The 17326-nt window shown below is 53.9% G+C and overlaps 1 protein-coding gene across 4 annotated transcripts; it reads left to right on the top strand.

Annotated features, from left to right (window-relative positions):
• Positions 1-1189: 1189 nt before the first annotated feature.
• RPS6KL1 (ribosomal protein S6 kinase like 1) lies at positions 1190-17114 on the top strand. 4 transcript variants are annotated; one of them, XM_088797407.1, is made up of 12 exons: positions 1196-1365; positions 2658-2945; positions 4208-4332; positions 5251-5343; positions 10483-10566; positions 10947-10994; positions 11349-11481; positions 12433-13029; positions 13491-13580; positions 13747-13829; positions 15228-15323; positions 15632-15891. In XM_088797407.1, exons 2-12 carry the CDS (start codon positions 2681-2683, stop codon positions 15740-15742), a joined length of 1725 nt encoding a protein of 574 aa, XP_088653533.1. In that variant the 5' UTR covers positions 1196-1365; positions 2658-2680; the 3' UTR covers positions 15743-15891. The 4 variants fall into 4 exon arrangements, with proteins under 4 accessions (XP_088653534.1, XP_019588982.2, XP_088653533.1 ...); XM_088797408.1 differs by lacking the exon at positions 13747-13829 and having other exon boundaries at positions 1190-1365; positions 15632-15769; XM_019733419.3 differs by lacking the exon at positions 10483-10566 and having other exon boundaries at positions 1201-1365; positions 15632-17114.
• Positions 17115-17326: the final 212 nt, after the last annotated feature.

Genomic DNA, 17326 nt, shown 5'->3' with positions numbered 1-17326 from the left:
ACTTCTACAATGAGCAGGGCAGAAGGAAGCGGCAGTTGAATTATGGACTGGCTTTTGAAGTTTCCACCCTGAAGTAACTCATGTTCTGTCCACTAGCATTTCAAAGCAAGTTCACTGGCCAAACCTAACTTCCAATGGGGTAGAGAAGTGAGATCCTGTCATATGTCAGAAGGCGAACAGGACCGTGGGAATGCTTCTATTGCTCACCATTACACATGGTGTAAGTTACATTCATTACATATGCTCTAAGCTTCTGGTAGATAACCTTTATCAAGTTAAGAAGTAAGTTCATGAGTTTGTTTAGATTTTGTTAAAGAGTTTGTCCTTATCATGAATGTTAAATTTTATCAAATGATTTTATGCTATCTGTTTGATGTACAGATGTTATTTTTCTCCCTTAATTTGTTAAGGCATTTATACATGTTGTTTCTCTGCCCAGAACGTTATTCTCCACTACCCTCTCCAAACACTTTCTTGGTTCTTCTTATTCTTCAGGGCTCACTCATTCATTCAGCAAATATTTATTGAGCAATACTATGTGCTAGATGCTGTTCTAGGCCCTTGGTGTACATCGGTGAACAAAGCAGATAAAGGCCCCTGCCCCTGCCCCTGCCCCCAGTCCCCCATGTCGTGCGGGAGACCCTGCTCGCTGCGCCATTTGTCATGCGGGGCTTCCGGCGGGGTCTCTGCTCCCGCTCCCCACATAAGAACGCAGGACATGGTGAGGCCAAAAAAGAACACCCACGGGGCCATAGGTAGGGGAGTCACACCACTATACTCTCGCTGGCGGCTGGGTTGGAGACACAGGAAGCAGGAGCCACACTGTCTGCAACCCGTACTCCGCGGTGCTAACTGCAATCCGTGCTTGCTAGCTCAGCCACCATCTTCTTGCTAGCCCCCCATTTTCTGCTAGCGTAGCCACAGCAGTTATATTAGTGGCCAATGGCTCACTGGTTACAGCTGACGGCCAACTAGCCACAGCTGATGGCCATGCAATCATAGTTGATGGCCATTTACTACCTGAGCCAGTACCTTTCCATGTGAGGCCGAGAGCTCTTTGGGGCTCTGTTCCCACACCCCTCCTAACCCCCTCCCCATTCTCACCCTCACCCAACGCTCTGCACGGCAGACGCGGGGGCTTTAAGGGCTGACAGAAGCCGAACGGGGCAGTGATTGGTGGTTTATTCTAACGGATGGAAGATGAGCTCATCTGCAGCCAATGGCCAAGATGCACCGGCCAGACCCTTGTACCTGGCTTGTGGGCGCAGAGCCGCGGTTCCCGGTGCACGGTCGCTGGCGGGGGTGAAGGGGCGGTGGCTGCAGGGGTAGGTCTGGCCGCGCGGACCGAGCTCCGGGCTCGGGCAGGTACGGTGCTTACCCGACCCCTCACCATCCCTTTTCCCCCAGGCGAGGACGTGTCCTCGTCTCATTCCCCCAGCCCGCCTTCCTCGGCCCGACCTCCGCAGGGTGGTGCCCCTTGCGTGCCTGGGACTCGCGGGCTGGATGCGCCGCTTTCTGTGTCCAGGCGCGGGCCTGTGGCTCTGCCCAGCAGGACCCAGCCGGCGGGGTGGCCCCTTGAAGCGGGGGGAGCATCCCAGTCCTTTGGCCTTGGAATCCCCAGCACAGACATCAGGGCCGCATGTCCCGCGTGGCGGGGCCGAATCCTGCCCTCCACCTCCTGGTGGCGTTCTCGCCGGGGTGCACAGCTCCCCGATGGCTCTGGGAGGTGGGTTTCCCTTCCCGCCCCACTCCCCATCCTGCTCTCGCCTCACTTTCTCCAGAGGCAGAAATGGCCTGGGGTTGGAAGCTTGGGCCCTGCCGCTTCCAAAGGGGCCTGAGACGGCAAAGATTCCCCTGCAGTAACTGGTAGAGGCAGCTCTGCTGGTTTCTCTTTGAGCCTTTTACTTTTCTGTAGCCACTTCTCTATCCCTTTGGACACTTGTGTCACACATTGCTCAGGAAGGAGCTGCTGGCAGGGCTTTGGAGCCCCTTCCTACGACTGGGGAGGCCCTGTCCTCCTTCCTCTTAACTCCATCCAGAGTCTGCCACTCAGTCATTTCACTTGCCCACAGGCCTTAAGGCCTGGCCTGTGCCCAGCTCTCTGCTAGGCTCTGTGGGGGCTCCTCACTCCCGACCACCCTGACCTCAGCACTGAGGGAAATCAAGCAGGGGCAATCCATTGTTTGGAGCCGAAGCCTGAAGGATAAATGAGATCCCTGTAAGAGGAACAGGGAGGGCAGAACAGGCAGGATGGAGGGAACAGTGTGGGGAAAGGCCTTTGAGCCCAGGGCCCCTGCCTTGGCCTGAATGTGGCCTCCACATGTTTCCTGGTTCACTCTCTGAAGGCTGGGTGAAGGCAGCTCTGGATCATGAATATCTTCAGCTCTTTCCAGTGCTCAGCATGTAGCAGGTGCTCAAGTGATACTTGTTGAACTGAATTTGAATTGAAAGGAGGAGCCCCAAGGGTGTTGTTTTTCTATTACCAACCACTTAGGAAAGATCTGGCCCAGTGAAGGGGCTTTACCCACATTAGCTCAGAGCTCCCCAGCCCTTGGAGGTGAGTGTTGGTCTCTGAATGCTCAGTGGAGGAAACCAGAGTGCAGGCGTGGTGGTGTTATTCCCAGCTGGGTCCTCTCTAATGCATCTGTTCATTCCAGGTTGCAGGCATAGGCCTGCAGCCATGAGCCTGGTGGCCTGCGAGTGCTCGCCCAGCCCTGGCCAGGAGCCTGAACCCTGCTCAAGAGCACGGTCCCAGGCTCGCGTATACCTGGAGCAGATTCGCAACCGGGTGGTTCCGGGGGCACCTGACATGACCAAGCGTGACTACCTGGTGGATGCAGCCACACAGATCCGGCTGGCCCTGGAGCGCGATGTCAGTGAGGACTACGAGGCTGCCTTCAACCACTACCAGAACGGCGTGGACGTCCTGCTGCGCGGCGTGAACGGTGAGTCAGGCAGGGCTGGGCAGGGACAGGGGCTCACTCAGGGCTCCTGTCATCCTTCCATCTGTGCTGGGGGGACAGGGCTCTATGCTGGCCCTCTAGGGCCTCTGTGAAAGACAATAATAATAGCTACAGGAGCAGTTATTGAGCAGTACCTATATGCCAGGCACAGGTCTAAGGGCTTTACCTGTATGAGCCTCACGGTAATAGAAGATACTATATATGTTGTTGTGTGTAGTTCCAAGTATATAAGAACTATTTTTATTCCTGTTTTCCAGATGAGGAATCTGAGGCATACAGCAGTTAATTAGCTTGCTTAAGGTTCCCTAGCTATCAAGTCGCAGAGCTGGGGTTTGAACAGTTTGGGGTCCAGAGACGGTGCGCTTGACCCACTATTCTGGCCTGGCCTTGGACCAGGGCAGGGCTCTTGCCCTCTGGGGGCGTGCGTTATAATGGGGGAAGACTGATGAGTTGATGGGCCATTGTAGTCCCAGGTGTGAAGAACAATAAGGAGGAAGTGAAGGGAGGGAAACTGAGTCGCACTATCTGATCACTGAAGAACGGTAGGCATTGTCCACCTGAAGGGCTGAGTAGTGCTCCAGAGAGAGACAGTAGTGCTCCAGAGGTCTGGAGGTGAGAGGGAGGCCTGTTCAGGACAAAATGAGGCATTTCCAAGCTGGGGAGAGTGCGGCCCTGAGGCCAGTTTGAGACCCCTGAGGGCCTTGGTGGCCAGGCTAGTGGTCAGAGTCAAGCCCTGCCCTCCTGCTGCCTGCCCTCCTGCTAATGAGACCCCTCAATGCCTAGGCTTCAAGCCTGTCCAGTGAATTCCTTTGTCCTCCAGTCCTGATCCCCACTCTGGCCTTTTTTACACTGGGCATCAGAGATGGAGGAAGCTGTATCCTCTGGGAGCTTCTGTCTCCTCCTCTGAAAATGGACATGGAAATCCCCACTCTATCTCTTCCCAGGGTGTGATAGCCAGCAAGGTGGTGGGTGCCAACTGAAAAGTGCTGTAGGCTGAGGGTGACCACAGTTCCCAACCTCTCCTGCCATCTTCCTTTCTCCTTCCCTGCTGGTCTCCCACCCAGAGGAGGGGCTCAAGAACAGATGACAGATGTGGGCCCAGAGTCTGCTGACCAGCCTCATAAAGACACGCTCTGTCCTGTGGAGGGCAGAGGGCAGGCAATAGGAGCTGGAACCCCAGCCCTCCAAGGCCTGGGTCGGCGGGGAGGCAGGGGTGAGTCTTGGTGACCCCCTTCCCCCCACAGTCGACCCCAACAAGGAGCGATGTGAGGCTGTAAAGCTGAAAATTACCAAGTACCTGCGGCGGGCAGAGGAGATCTTCAACTGCCACCTGCAGAGGACACTGGGCAGCGGAGCCAGCCCAGGCACAGTGAGGAGACCCCTCCCCAAGGGCCTGAGGGCTCCGAGGGGAGAGAGCTGAATTCTGGACTGCAGGGCATGGCGGGTGGTGGTGTGTGCCATGGCTGCCCCTCCTCCTTCCTGGTTCCGGCTTCCTCTCTCTCCTACACCCTCCATACTTCATTCATTTTCAAACATTTCGTGAATCATTTCCAGTCCAGTCTCGCACCCTTACAGAGTACACACACACATCTCCCCATCTTCACACACGGCTCATACACATGCTCGTGTGTGCACATACTCCAAGGCTCCCAGATCTGTTTGTGTTTGAATAGGCGGCATTGAGTCTTTGGAGCAGACACATACCCACATATGCACACATACATGCATACATAGATGTGCACAAATGCTATCCCTGGATGGCTCTTCCTAATCCAGTGGCTCTCAGAGGGGGCTGTAAATGCACGCACACTTCTCATGCCCACAGGCTGTACAGACACGGACACACACACCTGGGCTCACTGCATCTTGTAAGGCTGCTTTCCCCCAAAGCAGGTACCTGGGCCGCATGCCTTGGTCTTCAACTCATGTTCCGAGACCCACATGTGCTCAAGTTATTTCCTCATCCCTGGCAGCATCTCCCTCTTGTGGATGGGGCTTTCAACAGGGGGTTTCTGAAGCCCCCCTGAGCCTTGGAGGAGGGTTGTGGGGGAGAGCTGAGCGATGAGGGTGGCGTAGCCAGCCTGGACGAGGGTTGGCCCCCTGCCAGACAGGGCCAACTTCTCCACTCAGCCTGTCCCTGTGAGGTGGGGTCGGCCCATACCCCATTCTTGCTTGCTGCGGCCACTGCTCTCCTAGCAGCCAGAGGCCCTGCCCACTGCCTGGTGAGAAGCAGTGGCTGAGGAGGGCTGGGCCCTGAGGCAGCGTGGCATGTCTCCCACCTCTGCAGGGTTTCAGTAGCCTGAGGCTCCGGCCTATCCGCACGCTGAGCTCTGCCCTGGAGCAGCTGAGGGGCTGCAGGGTGGTCGGGGTCATCGAGAAGGTGAGTGAGCAGAGCTTGCAGTGTGGAAGGAGATGGTGTGTGCAATTGGGGGTGGCGGGTGGCGAGAGAGAGCAGCTACCGCTATTCCCCCAGAGGCTGGAAAGGAGTCAGGGAGTCCAGGAGAGGAGAACATCTGTGTCCAATGGTTCCCCACCCCTCCTCATCCCAGCACATACCAGTCACGTCCTAGAAAGGAAACTGGGACAGAAGAGGCAGACAGCCCCTCTCCATAGCCCTCCAGCTCAGACACAGTGGTTCGCTCCCTCAGAGATTCAAGACAGAAGCCACAGAAGAAGCTGAGTCCAGGGCAGCCTGCCAACACACAGTGCCTGGCTCACTCGCATTTCCCACAGGCCCCCACCCCAGGGCTGCAGCCAAGAGTCTCCCCACTAAGCACAGCCAAGAAGTTCTTGTGGCGGGAAGTTCTTGTGGCGGTTCCTCTCCAGAAACCTAACCTGCAGAGGGTCCAAGCTGGCTGGTGCATCATCCAGGGTCTTGGAAACTTTGCCCTTTCTCTCCTGGCACCCCCACCCTCAACCTGACCCCATCTGAGACTCTTTCCCTTCATTCAGGGCAAAAAGGAAGATAGGAACTGACATCCCAACCTGCACCTGGGACACTCATTAGAGTTGGGGAATCAGTTGGGTAATCTGAGTTTTGAGCCAATATTCAATTGCCCTCTGCCCCAACCAAGGGATACCTGACTAGTCACAGAAGCAGTGCTTTCTCAAACTAGCTGTTTATCAGAATCACCTGGGGAGCTTCCTAAAACTAAAGTGCCTGGGCCCCACTCCAGGCCTGTTGAGTCAGAATTTCTAGAGTTGAGCCCAGGGATCTGTATTTCAAACACTCATCAGGGGATTTTGATGGGTCTGGAGGCCACACAGTAAAGGAGGCCAGTGTGTGCTTCCCTACGTGCCAGAGGAGGAAGTGCTATCTGGGTACAGCGTGGCCGTGAGCAAGTCCCTCCATCTGTCTGAGCATTGGTTTCTTCAGCCGTAAGTGGGGGGAGAATCCTCTTCCCACGGGGTGATATGGGAACTAAAATGAAATAATTTTTGGGAAAGGCCTGGCACATGATAAAATATTGGATGCATGTTTGATGGCTCTACATGCTGGTGACAAAAAACGAGTCAGGAAGGGTGCAGGCTTCCCATCCCCCCAGCCTGGCACCGCTGCTATTCCCAGGTCCCTGGAGCGGTCCCAGTCTGTCCGCAAGTTCCGTCTGCAGTCCTGCCCTCCCACTGCACTAGTCAGTGTAGCTTGGACAGGCTGGGGAGGTGACTGTCACCACCATTTCCCTACACGGGATCCCACTGAACCATAAGCATTGTGGAGAGAGGGGTTCTGGGTCAAATAAGTTTGGGAAATAGTGAATTAAAGTTACTTAAAAAAAAAAAAATTATTGGAGTTTTCAGAGCTTTTAGGATGAAATGTGTACCGTGAGTTTCCAAGAGGGGAGTCTATGAAAATTCCCCTAATTTGTTTAATTCTAGGACATGCATATGCAAAGCATTTTCAGAACCCAATATTCTGAGGCCTGTGCACAGGGAAAGCACAAATTTGGGCTAAATTACATTGCCCTGCTTTCCTTTTTCACCCTTTCTTGGGCACTCAACTTACCTACTCCCCCTCCTTCCTGAGATCCTGCTTCCTTTTCCTGAATCTTTCCCAAGCCAGGAACACCAATTTCCCCAAATTAGGAGCGGTGTTAGGGCCCAGGTCCCTGCAGTCAGGCCTGGATATGTTGTCACAGTGTCCCATTCCACAGCTCTGCCCAGGCAGATCCTGGCAGGAGGGCCGTGTTGGCCAGCCACAGCACAGAGCCAGGTAGGAGCAGAGGGCCGCCTCAGGAAGCCTTGAGTGGCCCCAGAGATGCCTAGTGGTCAGAGTGGGGGTCTCTAGGGGCTGAAGAGATATTGGCAGGCGTAGGGGATGACAGGGAACAGCGAGGCTGGTGGGTCAGGGACGAGGTAACAGTTGGCCAGAATACCCAGGGGTCTGCTCCCAGGGAGCATAGGGGCCTGGGAGCCTCATCTAGGAGCCAGGCTCTGAGTCAGGGATGGGGAAGAAAAAGAAGGTCATCCAAGTCCCTTTTTGCTTTTTTGGCTCAAACACAGGGGTGTTTTATTATTATTATTAGTTACCAGCATTTAAAAGTTGGCAGGTTTCACATAGAAGTCCAGATTTCCTGCTTCTCCTGAAAAACCAAAAGATCTGGAAATGCTGGCTCACGTCCCTGCAGTAGGGAGTGGGGAGGGGCTGCCCACTTTAAAGGGGCACAGCCCTCCAGTTTGTTCCTGTCCCCACCCTGCCCACTTAGCTCACGTGCCTGGCCCCTGTGGACCTTGGGCGTTTACAAACCTTTTTGAAACTCTTGGACTTGCTTGCTCCATGAGAGATTCTTCCTGGGATTTTGATACTTTCGGCATTTTCTTTTTTTTCTTAAGAGGGCGCAGCTCACAGTGGCCCATGCGGGGATCACACCGGCAACCTTGTTATTCGCACCGTGCTCTAACCAACTGAGCTGACCGGCAGCCCCACTTTGGGTATTTTTAAAGAAAGGGTTAATGTGTTTCACCAAAGTTTCAATTGTCCCCACTTCCTGAGAACTCGGGGTTTCTTTAAAAACAAAACAAAACAAAAAAACACCTCTTTTTAAAAAGGTGAGAGCAGGCACCCAGAACTGCCTTCCACCACTGCAATACCGATACCCTACATTTGTAAGACACGGTTTTGTTTGCGAAGCTATTGCATTAAACCTCCTCAGTCGCCCTGGGGGAGAAAGCATAACACTGCATAGTTCAATACTGTAGTCAGCCACATAAAACTATTTTAATTAAAATTAATTACAATTAAGTATTATGTTTCTCAGTCACACCAGCCACATTTCAAGGGCTTAATAGGCACATGTGGCCAATGGCTTCCTCATTGGACAGTGCGGATATATATTTCCTTCATGAAGAAAGTTCTTTTGGACAGTGCTGCGTTTTAATAATTGCCTTGCAGAGAATGAAACTGAGGTTCATAGAGGGCACATGACTAGCTAATGCTCTGTCTCCCATAGCAATGAGCAAAAGAGGAAGGGGATTTTTTTGTTTGCTTGATTTAATGGGAAAATGCCCCCCCTCTGCTGCCCTTTTGAGATGTAATGAAAGAGAAAGGAGTTTCAAAAAGAAAAAAAAAATTCCCCATCCTACCTAAGTCCAAAATAATCATCGTTAACGTTTTGGTCTCATTCTTTCCAGATGGGTAGGTTTAAATATATAGCTATAGATACAGACATAGATAGATAGATAGATAGATAGATAGATAGATAGATAGATAGATAGATAGAGATAGAGCAATATACACACATATGCACGCACACACACACACACAATGCCAAAAACATGTATACACATTTTAAGAAAGGAAAAAACTGTTAAAATTGTAATACTCAATATGTAGTCACATTTGACTTCTGCAATTGCAAAAGGTGCTCAAAGTGGTTACCATCAGCGTCCAGACACTTCTGATTATGGTGAACCACTACATAGATAACAGCTCTTAAAATGTGTGTACATTTTTTTGGTACCCTCTATATGTATATCTACATATATGTTATAATTTATGTTTTATATGATTTATATATCTATATTAATACACTTGTTTCAATATACTGAAATTTGAACATACTATTCAAGTTTTATTTTCTGGCTTCCCCAACCCTCACTGCTGGTTTTTGGACTCTATAAATGAGAAGGCCTTGGCCAGGAGAAGGTGGTAGGGAATCCCACTTGGCAAGGGACAGTGGGGAATTATCTGGGTGTCAGAACTTGTGGGAAACTGTTCTCCTAAATGACCCCAGAGTTTTCTTTTTCAAACTGTACAGATTTGGTCAAGGAGCTGGGGCCAGGCTGGGTTTGGTCTCTGGCTGTTGGAGGAGAGACCTCTGGTGGTCAAAAGGGCGCCTCACTCCTACAGGAAGCACCCTTGGTGCTCAGCCAGTCCAATGCCTTCATTTCACTGATGCTGGGGACACTGAGGCCCAGAGCGGAAGGCACATGCCGAGGTCACCTGGTTGTTCCCCCAATTGCAGTGAAGTCTTCAGGGCTCTGGCTTCAGCCAGCCTGGATTCAAATTCTGGCTCTACCACTTTTTAGCAGTGGGACTGGAGGTAACATAACCTCTCTGAACCTCAATTTCTTCATCAATAAAATGGGTTACTAATAACACCCACCTGGTAGGGCTGTGGGAATAAAATTAAGTAATCTATATAAAGCGCTGAGCACAGAGTAAGTGCTTTCTAGCTAGTGTGAGGCTTCTCGATGATAATAAGCACTGCAGATTATAGAGGCCATGTCATGTGGCAGGTACAGGCTGCTGCTCTACTTGAGCTGCTTTAATAGAATCCTCCCGATGACCTTCGAAGAAGGTACTGCAATGGCCCATTTTGCAGTTAAAAACAACAAGGTTCAGAGAGGTGATGTGACTTGGCAAATGTGATAATTGGCATTCTCATGGCCTTGACCTTCACAAAGGGCCCTCCCCCTTATGGTCACAACAAACTAGTGATGAGGGAAGGGGGGCATTTGAAATTGCTGTTTGGTAGATGAGAAAATCAGTTTACTCACCCAAGATCTAAACCCAGTCCCAATATTGGCTGCAGCCTTCACCAACGCCTAGATCCCTGGCCTTAGGGACGGGCTCCCACCCACCACCACCGGGAGTGTCTGCATGGCAGGCCGACAGCCAGAGTCACAATACCAAGGTGTTGGTCTTGCCCCTCACATGTCCCTCATTTGGGCCAAGTTTTCCACTTCATCTGTGCCCTCTCCTGTGATGAGTCCATCCCTGCCTACCATATGAGTCAAGGGCCCAACTCCAAACAAGGCCCTGTCCCAGCGATTGGCAGACCGCTGCCTCTAACCAAAACCAACAGGAGAAGGAGTGGGCTGCCCTCAGCCTCCTGAGAGAAATGATTTAAAAGAAGGTGGGCGGCAGGCGTGAGACCTGAAGGAGCACTCCAAGCCCAGGTGCTCTGGGCGCGAGGGACCTGGGGCCACACTCTCAGCTTCTTCACCCTGCCCCCTCCCCAGAGCCTGGATCAGAGGAGGTAACTGGCTCTGAGGTTGCTTCCATCTGTGACACCCGCAGATCCTGCAGGATGGACCACTCACACGTGTGAAGCACGTACAACAGCCCTGTGCTGTGCGGGCTCTGGGAACACAGACCTGGAAGGTGTGGTTCCTGCCCTGGAGCTCACAGGGCAGTGGGGAGGCAGGAAATTAGTGCAGTAAGGTTCCCCTAAGGGTGAACCTGGAGAGCACTGGAGACAAATTAGGGGCCCCAGCCCAGTCAGGATTGGGAAGGCTTCCTGGAGGAGGTGACACCTGAGCTAAGACCTGTTAGTCTAAGAAGGGTGGATGAGCACAACAGGATCAATCTCAGTTTCCGGGGGTGGGGGTGGGGGGGCGTACTCTGCACCACCAAAGCCTGCCCTCCCTCCCCTGCCCCTGGAGTGAATCAGCCTCAGTGGAGGAACCTGGGGGCTGTGGCTAGGGCCTTGGGGCCCCAGGAACTAGCATGGGCCTTGACCAGTGCCTCCTGGACCCCGGCAGGTGCAGCTGGTCCAGGACCCAGCGACTGGAGGGACCTTCGTGGTGAAGGCAGGTGCTGCCCAGCCCCCTAACCTGTATTCCCCTGGGGAACCCCTTGCCCAGAACCTACATCTGAAGCCCATGCTCTCTCCAAATCCAAAAGCCCCTTGTCCTGCCCCTGAGCATGTTCCCTGCATCCCCCCACACATACATACTGCCTCCTCCTTGGCCTGGAGGGTGGAGGACCTGGATTCTATGGTAGAGATGGGGGGAGGGCCAGGTCAGAAACTGGGGAGAGGCAGCTGCTCCTTAGCGACTCCCACCCCTCATCCCATTGCCCCTGAATCTGGGCTGTGACGTCCCCTGGCAGAGCAGCTTCAGGCCTGTCTCCAGCTGACCTACCTGCCCTGCCCCCCTCCCCAGAGCCTGTCCAGGTGCCACGTGGCAAGCCGGGAGCGGCTGACCATCATCCCGCATGGCGTCCCCTATATGACCAAGCTGCTGCGGTACTTCATGAGCGAGGACTCCATCTTCCTGCACCTGGAGCACGTGCAAGGTGAGGGGAACTGCAGGGCACCTGTCAGCTTGTAGGGCCTTTGAGATTTTGTCCTCTTTCATCCCCTTAAAATGCCAAGCTCTGGGGAGCGGGGTGACTTGCACTATATGTGCAGCATAGACCAGGGGACCCTGGTCTGGAGGATGATGGCAGAATCTGGCTGTTGTGAGCCTCTGTGTGGTGCCAGGGGAGCTGGTGACATCCTGGGAGGACGGTCCCATCCTGGGCTGGTGAAAGGGCATTTATGCACATGTCTCCTTTATCACTATCTCCTGCTGTCTTGGCTCTTTTCATTTTTCTAGTCTGTGCCCACCCCTTAGAGTGGCCAGATGGGATGGTGGTACTGAAGCTGCAAAGACAGGACCTGGGTCATGTAACAGATATTTATTGATCACCTATTATAGTGATAAGTGTTTTTAATGAGGTACACATCTTTTGTCATGACATAGTTATCACAGGTCCATGTCTAGCCGCCTTTTATTTTACTTATTTAAATTTTATCATACTATTCTCCCTAAAAATATTTTTAAAATATATATGTATAAGGGGGGGGCAGTTAGCTCAGTTGGTTAGAGCGTGGTGCTAAATAACACCAAGGTTGCCGGTTCGATCCCCGCATGGGTCAGCGAGCTGCACCCTCCTTATAATAAATAAATACATTATATATATATATATATATGTAAAACACTGGTGAAACCACCACCCAAGCCAAGGACATTAACAATAATTTAATTTCCTTAGGGGTTAAGCATCTTTTTGGGCCAGTTTGGGAGGCTGGGTCCTCTTTAGGTGAGTGAGAGGAGAGGCTAAGGGAGAGAGGAACAGAGGTGAGAGTCTGGAAGGCATAGGGTCCATGCCCAAGGCAGAGGGGAGGCAGGAGGGAGACAGGGACATGTTGTTCACACTCTTCTCCCCTGCCCCAATGCTCGCTGCTCCCTCTGCGTGGCCCAGGAGGCACTCTCTGGTCCCACCTGCTCTCCCAGGCCCACCCCCAACAGTCTGGGCTCAGGTCTGGCTCCAGCCTGGAAAGGATCAAGGCTCAGCTCAACTCCCGCCTCAGCCTCCGGACCCCAACCCGGCGGCTCCCAGGCCACAACTACCTGCAGGACAGAGTCCCCCTGGAGCCTCTGCAGACTTGTCGGAGCCTCCTTCTAGCCAGGGAGGCCCCATCTGTCAGACCCCAGAGAGAGGCTGAAGGTGAACCCTCAACCAGGACCAGCACCTGCTCCTCGGACCTCCCAAAGGCCCCTGGCGGCCTCCTGCACCTCCAATCCAGGCGAAGACCTGGCCAGAACTTGGACACAGGGTCCCCTTCGGGGCTCCCTTGGGTTCGCGAGGGGGCCAGTCGGGTGCTGGGGGGCTGTGGCTGTGGTAGAGGACGGAGCCGCACCTCAGTGGATGAGGACAGCCTGGGGTCTTCCTGGAATGTGAGGGAAGAGCAGGTGAAGCAGTGGGCGGCTGAGACACTGGTGGCACTGGAGGCGCTGCACGAGCAGGGAGTGCTGTGTCGGGACCTCAATCCCCGGAACCTGCTCCTGGACCAGTCAGGTAGGTGCCTGGGCCGGGGGGTGGGAGCGGTGGGGGGGGAGTAGGCTGCCCTCCCCAACACACCCCTGAAGTAGGGACCCCCAAAGCCTCAAGACAGCCAAGTAGAGTTCCCTGAAGTCAAGGGGACGGCAGAGGTTATCTGCTTCCCCTGCCTCTCCCCAGCCTTTTCATGCAGGGCTCTGCTGAGTCACCAAAGTTGAGCCTGGGAAACAAACCCCTTTCCCGCCATGAGTCCAGGGCAGCAAGTCCTATGAATACCCGGTTGTCTCTGGGCCTCAGGGGGCCATGCCCTTAGGGAGGCCATGTCTAGTGAGGCCATGTCTAGTGAGGCCACTTGCTCCTGCTTTGTGATTGTTGGGGGAAGCCCTGGAGTCCCCTCCCCCATGCCAGCTGCTCCATAATGACTAACTGCAATTTTCGTCTCCCCCTTAACTACCCCCCTGCACACACTGGACGAGAAGGTCACATCCGGCTCACGTATTTTGGCCAGTGGTCAGAGGTGGAACCCCAGTGCTGCATGGAGGCTTTGGACAATCTCTACAGTGCCCCAGGCAAGAAGGGAGGGAGCGCTGGGGGCCTAGAGCTTGGATGGCTTTGTGTGGCTGGAGCTGGGAGCTGAGGATGACAGCGGGGATGGGCCATGTCTGGGTAAGATGAGTACAGGGGACGCCCGCCCTCTTGGGTAAGGTTGGGACATGTGTGTTCTTGCTCCCACAGAGGTGGGTGGGATTTCTGAGCTGACCGAAGCCTGTGACTGGTGGAGCTTTGGGTCTCTACTGTATGAATTGCTGACTGGAACGGTGAGTAGCTGGGCAGGGTGTGAGCCCTGGTAGGTGTCACTAGTGCAGGATGGGCTGGGTTTAGTCCAACCAGCCAATGTCGGGGTGGAGGCTTCCCAGTTCTCCAAACCCTGGACATTGGGCCTGGTGCCTTACCAGCACAGCTGCTCCCTCCCTAGCTGACCGCCACAGGCCATGAGACATAGGAAGCCACACCTACCCAGGACATGGACACACTTAGTATCCGCACTACAACTGTGGCTATAACTAGTGAGACTGTCAACATATATGCACGCGAGTGGAGTTGGGATGGTCAGGGAAGGTTTGTGGAAGAGCACGCCTGGGCTTAGGTCTGGAGTGGGATTTGACAGAGCCCGTCTTCCCTGAAAGGCACCTGGGTCATCCCCTGAGCCTCCTCTCCCCACTGCTCACTCCACCCCACCCCCACATGCTTTCCTGTAACCCCAGACTTTCCCAGGAGGTAGGTGAGAGGGTTCCCTTGACCCAGGCCAGCAGCTGTCCTGTCTGGCCTGGGTCAGCCAAGAGCTCAAAATCCCCACTGCAAACACCCTGACTCAGGACGGCAGCCTCTGCCGTCGTCCTCCCCTGATGAGCTCAGCATTGCATCTGGGGCTGGTTAGGTCAGATATCAAGGGAAAGAAAGGCCAAGCTCCATTTGACCAGGAAATGGCCAGAGTGGATGCAGTGTGACTTGAAGTCCACATCTGAGCAGTTCTCCCAGGCTTCCTCCTGCTTTTGTCCCACAGCCCAGGGCCTCTGAGCACCCTGGCCACAAATATCCTCAGAGCAGTTCTTTCCTCTCAGTCTCCCACCACCTCTCTAGCCCAGGGCTCCTGGTTTTCCTCCTGGTCACTTCTGGCAGCTCATACTGACCTCCAGACAGACCTTGCTGCTCTCCAAAACTGCCCCCTTCTGGAATGCCAAAAGGTCCTGCCTTTTCCCCTGCCACAGCCCTGCCTCGGGCCTGACAGTAGCATGCCATGGCCTATTGCCAACTGAGTGGACCATGGAGATACTTTTTCTGTAACGAGACAAGTTCCAATGTTGTTTCTGAAGTGCCTGCCCTGATTGCAATCCAAGATCAATGCTTCTAGCAAGCTTGGAGTCAGAGGGAACTGGGTTCAAACTCTGAACTCAGCCTAAGTCCCTTTACCTCTCTCAGCTTGCTTCTTGTCTTTAAAATGCAGAGACTAACTTTGAGGGTTGTTTGGAAAGTATGGATCATGGCTTTCAGATATCTAGCAGTCTGACATACAGTGGATCCAAAGCAGAAAGCAACGATTAACATTATCGTCATCCCGTGGGATGTGACACAGGGAAGAATAAAATCCTGGCTGCTGCTTGAGTGTGCAGGCTTTCCTGGGGTTGCCTCAAGGGCCTCTGCCTGTGTCTTCCCAGGCCCTGTCTCAGAGCCACCCCTCAGGAATCCAGCCCCACACCCAGCTCCAGCTGCCTGAGTGGCTCAGTCGCCCAGCAGCCTCCCTGCTGACTGAGGTGAGGTACAGCCGGCCTAGAGGAGGTGCTCCGTGGCCTGAGGGTGGGCGCTGGGAGGGCAGAACCCTGTGTGTGAACAAACGCTGCTACTAGATGTTTGATGTGGGTGCAGAAAGTTACAAATTCCTATATGTTGGTGGCCAAACAACTCCAGTGTCCCCCGGGGTAAAACTGGGGTTTCTGTGGGCTGGGCTGGCAGGAACTGAACCCCCCAGGGCCATAGTGACTACAGTCCCTGGAGGTCAGCCCATGCCTCAGCAGAGGGGCTGGGAAGGCCTGCCTGGTGCTGACTGGGCCTTTCTTCACAGCTGCTGCAGTTTGATCCTACCCGGCGCCTGGGCGCTGGAGGAGGTGGAGCCAATAGACTCAAGTCTCACCCCTTTTTCAGTACTATCCAGTGGAGCAAACTGGTGGGCTAAGAGGGGGTGGAGTGGGCCATGGAAGCAGCTGGACTGCTCTGGATCTCTTCTCTTCGCCTGTCACCCAGAGCTGGCCCCTCTAATCAGTGGCCCTCCGCAAAGAATGCAGGGCAGCTGCCTTTCCTGCTCAGCCCTCTCTCGGGCCTCAGAAGTCATCACCACCACTGCCCTGGGGGTGCCCAGACTCCCCCAGCCAGCTCTTAGTGAAACCCTTTCTGGTCACTGCTGAGGGGGCAGATCTCACCCTGCTAGGCACCTTGGACCCCTCCACCCATCAGTCAACAGATACCTGTTGAGTGCACACCCTATACCTTGAAAGCAGACCTACACGTTAAAGGGTGCCTTCTGTCACATTAGCTCTGAACTACTGACCACCTGCTGAGCTGACTACGAGGTTTTGTGACTCGATACCTGCCACGCTGTGCCCCACTTGTGACATCTCTGGAGACTTATCTCAGGATACTGGTCCACTGGCTCAGTGGACTAAAACCAAGGCTGCCCTGGCCGGTCATCTTAGCCACGCAGCTAGTGGGCTTCTTCCACAGGGGCTACTCCTGCAGGGGGTGGGGGAGGCTGGGGAAGCAGGGAAGTCTGCGGTGGGCGTGGAGTGAGGGGGGGTCAGGGTGATCCAAACCCCCCTCCTGACCATGCCTCCTATCTTGTGATTTCAGACTTTGGAGCGCAAAATGAAGGGAGAGCAGAAAGTAAGGATAAGGAGGAATGGGGAGAGGGAGGAATGCACACCTTTGCCACATAGAGCCATTTTGGAATAAAAAGGTCCATTCCCCATCTAGCCTACCGGTGTGGAGAGAATGGGGAGCCTGCCCCATGAATCTGAGAGGAGACCACAATTCAGCCTCCAGGCTGAAGCTGCTAAGACAAGTTGTACCCATTAGGATTCCCTTCTCAGGCATTCGTCCTATTTACCATTTTGCATTTTAGTCTTGAGGGCCCCCTCAATTCACTGCCCACTGTGACTTCATCCCCTTTTGAAATGAGAACTCAAAAGACACACGGAATGATTGCCCAAGCTTTTAGTCAGAAGCAAGACGTTTGTGGGGTAAGTAGTTACCCCAAGGACAATCCCCTCCCCAGGTTTGGGGGCCCTCTCATTTCTCTCAGGACTCACCCTGTCACTGGGGTGTGACACTTGATAGAAACTTCCACAAGATCTCTGCCCCGTGTTTCTGACACCACCAAGTGGCACTTCTGACACATCCCTCTGTGAAGGCCCAGGCCCAACTCCGGGGGTGGGGACATGTGCTGTGGAGGCCAGAATGACTGGGGCAGAGGGGACTTAGGGACACAGCTGAGTATAGTCCTGGTTCCCTGGGGCTTGCCTGTATCCCCCCAATAAAGATGTTGCCTATGGTGTCTTTGCCTCATTAATGCTGGGAGTGGGGGACCAGAAGTATCCCCCAGAGAAGCTCAGGGATAGTCAAGAGAGAGCTTGGAGTTTGCTAGGAAGTAGGAAGCAGGGCTGGTGGACCGGCATACCAGCCTGTGCCCTGCAGAGCAGCTCTGAGCCCCAGGGGAAGTGCAGGCATGCAGTGGGCACTGGGCTCTGTGGTAAATGTCTTGGAA

Source organism: Rhinolophus sinicus, chromosome 3, assembly GCF_057876585.1.
Source record: "Rhinolophus sinicus isolate RSI-liver-muscle chromosome 3, RSI-T2T, whole genome shotgun sequence".
NCBI classification, from domain to species: Eukaryota; Metazoa; Chordata; class Mammalia; order Chiroptera; family Rhinolophidae; genus Rhinolophus; species Rhinolophus sinicus.
This window is presented reverse-complemented; position numbering and strand designations above follow the sequence as displayed.

Excerpts from the sequence above, each read along its gene's own strand:
- RPS6KL1 (XM_088797407.1), top strand. The coding sequence starts at position 2,681 with ATGAGCCTGGTGGCCTGCGAGTGCTCGCCCAGCCCTGGCCAGGAGCCT. Across the intron at positions 4,333-5,250 it reads GCGGAGCCAGCCCAGGCACA|GGTTTCAGTAGCCTGAGGCT; the intron begins GTGAGGAGACCC and ends CCACCTCTGCAG. Across the intron at positions 15,324-15,631 it reads CAGCCTCCCTGCTGACTGAG|CTGCTGCAGTTTGATCCTAC; the intron begins GTGAGGTACAGC and ends CTTTCTTCACAG.